Source organism: Onychomys torridus, chromosome 1 (assembly GCF_903995425.1).
Source record: "Onychomys torridus chromosome 1, mOncTor1.1, whole genome shotgun sequence".
NCBI lineage: Eukaryota > Metazoa > Chordata > Mammalia > Rodentia > Cricetidae > Onychomys > Onychomys torridus.
Genome location: NC_050443.1, coordinates 163,530,840 through 163,538,108, shown reverse-complemented (window position 1 = coordinate 163,538,108; position 7,269 = coordinate 163,530,840). Strand labels below are relative to the sequence as shown.

The window sequence follows — 7,269 nt, the reverse complement described above, 5'->3', positions numbered from 1 at the left end:
TCTTCCCTCTGGTTCTAAAAGCTTCCTCTTGGGTTGACTTGGAAGTTACTCTTCCTCTAGGGAGTCAAAACCTCCCTTATACCTGAAGCAGAGGCTTTCCAGCACCCCCAATCTGAACATCTTGAAACTGGTCCTTTAAGTACCAGAGAAAGTGAGATAAAAAGGTCATTTAGCAATATGCCTGGCAGTCTGTGAATCATTTCTTTTACAGTCTTCTTTAGTGCTTGTTAAACGGAGGCATCCATATCCCATGTCAGACTCCAGAACTGCAAACATGTAAAGGCCGGGGAAAGAGAGGGCCCCAAAGCTCTGTATTTTTAACAAATTCCCAGGAGTTCTAACGCAGGGAGAAATGGGAGAATACCAGAAGTATACGGAAGAGGGTAGAGGATTACAGATAAGAATAAACTGTTTGTATTTTTGAGACAAGGTTTTGAGTAGCCCAGGCTGGCCTTGAACTGTGTAGTTCAGGATATCTTTGAGCTCCTCCCTGCCGCCTACCTCCCAGGTGCAGGCATGAAAGGCACTCACCACCACACCCAGCTAGGGCTGATTCTTGAGTCTACATTGAGAACGTGAATGGCTCACCTCCCAGGGGAAAGAGGGACAGCTGGTCAGGCAAGGCCTGGTGTGGCCCATTGACCCACACCTGTCAGGAATGAACACACCACCCCGTCTCCCCTATGCCAAGGCAAGTCTACATTTAGTGGGTGGGATGTGGAGACCCCTGCTATCTGCGAGGCTGAAAGTGAAAGTCTAAAGAGGGAAAAGGATCCATTTACTCCCAAGTCTGAGAGGAAACCCAGTTCGTGTGGGGAGACATCTGGTGGACAAATCAGAACAAGCACAGGAACAAAGGCAACTAAAATGTTTCATTCAAACTGGAAAGGGCTCTGAAAGAGTCCCAGCTCCAGCTGTCGGAGGCAGCACATAATGGAGTCAGTATGCAGCGGGCAGGCACTGTGGGCTCACAGCTGCTTCCATGGTTGTTCGGCGATGCAATCCAGGGGGAGGAAGCTCCCATCTTAAAGGTCCTGGGAGTACAGGGATAAGCACCTAGGATCGATTCCAACAGAGACAGCTGCCTTATGCCTGGCTCTACAAAGCAGAGGCTTAGTGCCCAGTGCATCTTTCTCTCTGAATGCCTAAATGCTGAAGTTTCAGCAAGAAGCTTCCTGTTCTATGACAGGCTCAGGGGCCTGCTCTGTCGGACCTGCTCATTCCCACCTCAGCTTTTAGTCCGCCTCTCTGCCTGGATCCCTTTCCCAGAGGTTCACAAGGCCCCTCCTGGTTCTCACATGCACTCTGCTCATACACCTTTTTAGACTGCTTAATAAAAACTAGTCTGTGAGCAGTCTAACGTTCTTCACTTTGACTTATTCCTTCCACCAAAATGCTGGTTCTTTGGAAACAGATCTTGTTTCATAACCCAGCATACAGCAGGTCCTCAATAGCTGCTGAGTGAAATTTCCTCACCCTGGAACCCAGCCCTGGGCTGGGAAGGTTCCATAGCCCAGGACTATATGGAAGAGGAGCCCTAATGGAAGACCAGGAGTCTGTGTTAGCCTGGTCCATCAGGCTCACTGTAGCAAGCAGCTAAACACTGCTTTCACTTGGAGGACTTGGAGGAATCTGGCTGGTAGGGACTGGCATCCTGGCCTGAGCAAGGCTCAGAGTTCTGGTGCCCTGCACCTTTTTTGCCAGAAGAGGACTTTTTGGCCACTAGTCCGTTGTCATCCTTGATCTTCTTGAGTCGGGCTTTGCTCTTCGGTGGGATGGAGAAGGTAAGGGAACTCTTGTTGAACTCAAGTGGGAAGACACCTACATCTCCATCAAAGCGGTTCTTGGACACCTGCAGGTACCGTTTTCCTGGCCCAGTCACCAGCTTCCTATCCTGAAGGATCAGAACATTGTCTGCTTCTTGGCTCGCCTGGGGAGGGGGGGGGGGAGGAGAAAGGGAACTTATGAAGGCTGAAGAGTCGGAGGAGTGGCAAGAATGGGAAAAGGGGGCTAAGAGCACTGGCCGCTCTTTCAGGGAACCCAGGTTCAATTCCCAGCACCTCAACCATCTGGAACTCCAGTCCCAGGAAATCCAATGCTTTCTTGTGCCCTCCATGGGCACCAACATGTATGTAATGCAAAGATTAAAAAATGCAGGCAAAACACCCATATGTATTAAACAAATTTTTTTTAATTTTAAATTTTTTCTTTATTTTTATTTTATGTGCATTGGTATTCTGCCTGTATGTATGTGTTAGGATGCCAGATCCCCTGGAACTGGAATTACAGACAGTTGTGAGCTGCCATGTGGGTGCTGGGAATTGAACTCAGGTCCTCTGCAAGAGCAGTCAGTGCTCTTATCCACTGAGCCATCTCTCTAGCTCCTAAATAAATTAAATTTTTAAAAATGGGAAAAGGGGGTTGGTGATTTAGCTCAGTGTTTGAGCACTTGCCTAGCAAGCGCAAGGCCCTGGGTTCGATCCTCAGCTCAAAAAAAAAAAAAAAAAAAAAAGGGAAAAGGAAAAAGTACCCCTCATCACCAAGCTCTTTAAACAACTAACCAGAATGGATGCTAGAGCCGCCAAATCTCCCAGCCACTTTACAAGCTTGCCACGGTCTCAGACTCTGTGCTGCTCCTGCTTGCCACGCCTCTCCCCCACGGTGGACCTTCCTACCCACCCAGCTTGTTCTTACTATCCACATGACACTTCACTAAGGACCACTTTTGATTCCCTAAAGTAACACCAATTTTGTTTTTAAACTTCTGCATTATTCTTGTCCTGTGTTTGTCCCAAACCAACATATTTTTGATCCTCGACCTGAACTCCCCTTGCCTAGCTCAGGCATGACATGTAACGGGAATTTAGTATACCACTGGAGGCTTTGGGATGGAGCTGGTCCTGTGGCCCAGAAAGCTTTCCCATTTATTTGATACTCTGACACTTAACTGTCTGGAAACCTCAGTGGAACTTTTGTTGGTACATCCACTGGGAAGTCTCCCCAGATGTCACAGGATGACTCAGACCCCTCCCCAAGTACTCCTGCTGCCTGCCCTGGCTCTCAGCCCATTGAACTGCAATCATGACCTCACTGTTTTCCCTACTAACAGGTGTGACTCCTAGATGGCAAAGAACCATCTACGATCCCTGTACTCCTGCTCATGGATTCCTCATGTCATGGCCCCAGAACCATGGCCTCCTGCTTTTTCAGGGCAGTCAGGAGGATCTGAGGCTGAATGCAGACTTTCTCTAGTCACTCCTGTCTCTCCATCTCTTCAAAGCTTGAGTGCCTTAAAGCCGACTCACTTTGGCTGAGCCAAATATGGATGCTGTCTGCAGTTCCTTGTCATCATCCTCCTTCCGTGGGTGAATAACCAGGGTCACGTGGCAGCTATTGTCTGTGGCAAACTTCCGAAAGGCTCCAACGATGTAGTCTTGAGCTGCAATCCTGCAGCAATGAAATTCAGTGATACAAGAGGTTACTGGGTGGAACATGCACAACTCTTGAGCCAGTCCCTGCACACAAACTATCCCAGCCGCTACTCTCTCTTCTACTTAAGATTCACACTCAGGTCCCTGGACAACTTCCCACTGCTGCAACCTCTCAGAAAATAACAGCACTCTGACTGTACCTAGAGGCCAGCTTCACGAGAAGACAGGTGTGTGTGAGTTAGACAAGTAGAGCTCACCTGTCAGTGGAGAACTGCTCATGACCCATCATGAACTGCAAGTTGTCGATGACTACATGACAGACGTCATAGACGTAGACAGCATGTTGCATTGTGTCTATTACAGACCTGGAAAGAGAAGCAGGGATTTCAACAGTCAACTACGGACGGCCTCAGGACACTCCAGGAGAAGAGCTTGCATCCTGAGAATATTGATATCATCTGCTCTTCTGACTTCCCATTCTTTGGAAACCACAAGCCTGTCTAAAGAGCCCTGGAAGGCACTCTCACTGGAGCTGGAAAGAGCATAAAAATATGATGTGCTAGGATCTCTCAAAAATGAAAATAAGGGGGCTGGAGAGATGGCTCAGTGGTTAAGAGCACCAACAGCTCTTCCAGAGGTCCTGAGTTCAATTCCCAGCAACCACATGGTGGCTCACAACCACTTATAATGAGATCTGGTGCCCTCTTGTGGCCTGCAGGGATACATGTGGGCAGAATACTGTACACATAACAAATAAATGAAAAGAAGGGCCAGGCATGGAGGTGCAAGCCTCTAACCCCAGCACTCTGAAGGCAGAAGCAGGTGTTGAGTTTAAGGCCAGCCTGGTCTATATAGTGAGTTCCAGGACAGCCAGAGCTACCTAGAGACCCTGTCTCAAACAAACAAACAAACACTAAAAATATTTTTTAGTCTTTGAAGTGCTCACCTGATGCTCTGCTGCCCATGGAAAGTCATGAAATAGAGAGGCAGGTCCTCAAAGCGGTCTGCCCACTCTTCATACTTGTCCAGCTGCTCCTCCAGACGTGTCACAGCAAACTGAGTCAGCATGACCCGGGCTAGTCGCACGTTACTGATCTCAAAGCTACCCCAAAGTGTGTTCACCCCTTGGGTACATAAATCCAGGGCATACTCACTGATGAATGTCGTCTTTCCACTGCCTGTTGGACCTGTTGGGGGGATGGACACACAGGAAAGTCAAGAGGAGAGTCTGGTCCTGGAACCAAGATTCTGGTAAAAGTTGGGAGGGAAAGTCTCCTTTTAACACGGCCATTGGGGGCTGGAGAGATGCAGCAGTACTTAAGAGCACTCACGGCTCTTGCAGAGAACTAGCTTTGACTCCCAGCACCCACATGATGCTCACAACCATCTGTAAGTCCAGTTCCAAGGGATATGATGACTTCTGGCCTCTGGGGGCACCAGGCACACATGTTGTGTACATACACACATGAAGGCAGAACATTCACACACATAATAAATAAATCTTAAAAAAAAATAAATAAATTGAACATGGCCAGTGGCCAAAACCACATACTTTTGTCACCTTATTGTATAACCTTTTACTCAAAATGGCTTTTTTCTCTTTTAGTTTTTTGAGGCAGTGTTTCTCTGTGTAACATCTCTTGCTGTCCTGGAACTCTTAGTAGACCAGGCTGGCCTTGAACTCAGAGATCCACCTGCCTCTGCCTCCCCAGTAGTGGGATTAAAGGCGTGCACCACCACTGCCCGGCTGTAAAACAGTGATTTTTTTTTTTTTTTTTTTAAAAACATCTTATTATTTTATGGGTACAGATGTTTTACCTGCATGTATGCTGTGCACCATATGCATACCTGGTGTCCTCAGAGGTCAGAAGAGGGCATCAGATCCCCCTGGAACTGGAGCTACATACAGTTGTGAGGCACTGTGTGGGTGCTAGAAAAAGCAGCCAGTGCTCTTAACCACTAAGCCATCTCTCCAGCTCCTCAGTGATTCTCTAAAGAGTCACCTGTAAAGACTGTCAGCTCGCCCTTCCGATGCCCCTTCAGCAGACGATTGAGGTCTGGGAAGCGACTCCAGCGGACACCAGCTGCTTGCTCCACATTTGATAGCTCTCCTAGAACCTCCTCACGGAGCTGACGGAAAGACACAATAGACTTGTGCCAGGCAGGGAGGGCAGTCCGAAGAATACGAGGAAGACTTAAGCCTTGGTTTAAGGCCTCCAGGGGACGAGGCTGCTGGTTACCAGGCCTCACCAAAGAACACCGCTTGGGGTTGAGTTTTCGGGCAAACAGTTTGGCGGCCTCCCAGGACCGAAGGTCATCCCCTAACCAGAATACAATCCGACGAAACTGTTCGAGGTACGGGAGTAAAGCTGGGGGTAAGCAGACCGTTCCTCGGGGCAGGGAAAGGGTGGGCAGCCCCATGGACTGGCTCAAAGCCAAGCTGTCCAGCTCTCGACTAGTCAGGACCACCTCAGCATCTCGACGGCTGATCAGTGGTAATCCAAACAGGTTGTGGTAGGCACCAGGTCGGGGGATGGTGGTCTCCACGTACTGCACTCCATTCCCCTGGTCTTCAGCGCCTAGTAGCTTCAGGCCACGTATTCCTGTGCTCCCAGGGGTGAACCAAGGGAATACCAAACTTCGAGTCGATCGAAGATATCGAACACTGAACCTCCTGAGTGTGTCATCTGTCACTTTGGTGAGGCCAAACATCACTCGAGCCAGCTTGGCTTCCTCAGGGTCAGGCAGCTCCCAGAGAGGTACAGATCGGTTCCAGATTCTCAGGACCTCCTCCCTGTCCTCGGCTTCCGGGCCCACAGTAAGTAGGACTCCCTCTTTGGTCCCATCCCCTCGTCCCTCCACACTGGCCTGGAAGTCTTCCCAGCTCCCTTCTGCTAGGCTAGTCATGCAGAGGAAGTGTCCTGTGGTCTTGTCAATGAAGAGGCAGAAGGAAGCGGTAGAGTCCTTCTGATTTTTGATGTCTGAGGACTCGGCAAAGGGGCTTGGTGCTCGCAGGCAGCTGTGTCCATCCTGGAACGGGATCCCGTGCGCCCTTAAGTACTGGCGGATTTCAGTTGTAGTCACAGGCGACACTGGCACCTCTAAGGCTGGGAGGGCTTCCTTCCTGTACCTTCTGCGAGGAGCGCCTGGAGCCAAGCTTCGGGGCAAGCCCCTCCGACCCACCCACACCCCACGCAGTGGCAGCAAGGTCCGGAGGGGATATGCACATCGGAGCAGGAGCCACATTCCTAATGGAGTGGGATGCCTCCTCCAAAACGTTTGGTATCTGGTTTGGTGCCCTTCACTAGGCCAGACCCTAGGAACCTTCCAGAGGGCACTCACAGGACTCACAAGAGATGGCTTCTCTCTCTCCTCAAATTTCTCCCCTACGAACACCCTTCTTTATTCCCTTGGCTTGCTGCTTTACATCTCTGCACACCTACACGACCCTTTCACGTCTCCGCCCCTCTCTAGGGCCTTTAGCATTTCCCTCCACCAGCTAGCTCACTTCTAGGACCTCTACCGTCCCTCAATCTAAACGGGTCCTCTGTATCATCTCCTCACCTCCACTTCCCCTCCGCGGCCTCTCCTCGCCGCCCTCCTCTCTGCAGCCCTGCGCATCCTGCCTGAACCTCAACTCCAGGCGGTCCCCTCGGCTCCCAGTCCTCTCCCTGCCACCCGGGTGCTCCGCTCCGCTGCAGGAACTCCACGCTCCCGCCCCCGGCTTCGCGTCACTACTCTTCTTTTCCAACCTTTCTGTCCGCAACGTGGGTCAGCCGCACGCGCCACGCGCTGGGACCTCGGAAGCAAAACTCTCCCGGGAGCCCATGAACCCAGA

At 50.4% G+C, this 7,269-nt stretch overlaps 1 protein-coding gene across 3 annotated transcripts; it reads right to left on the bottom strand.

The window, feature by feature from the left end:
- Positions 1 to 851: 851 nt before the first annotated feature.
- Positions 852 to 7,258, bottom strand: Twnk (twinkle mtDNA helicase). Of its 3 annotated transcripts, none has more exons than XM_036170492.1 (5): positions 7,184 to 7,258; positions 4,378 to 4,618; positions 3,689 to 3,796; positions 3,306 to 3,447; positions 852 to 1,930 (listed from the first exon to the last, which is right to left on the bottom strand). In XM_036170492.1, exons 2-5 carry the CDS (start codon positions 4,497 to 4,499, stop codon positions 1,610 to 1,612), a joined length of 693 nt encoding a protein of 230 aa, XP_036026385.1. In that variant the 5' UTR covers positions 4,500 to 4,618; positions 7,184 to 7,258; the 3' UTR covers positions 852 to 1,609. The 3 variants fall into 3 exon arrangements, with proteins under 3 accessions (XP_036026385.1, XP_036026379.1, XP_036026372.1); XM_036170486.1 differs by having other exon boundaries at positions 6,996 to 7,199; XM_036170479.1 differs by lacking the exon at positions 7,184 to 7,258 and adding an exon at positions 5,435 to 7,063.
- Between the last annotated feature and the right edge of the window lie 11 nt (positions 7,259 to 7,269).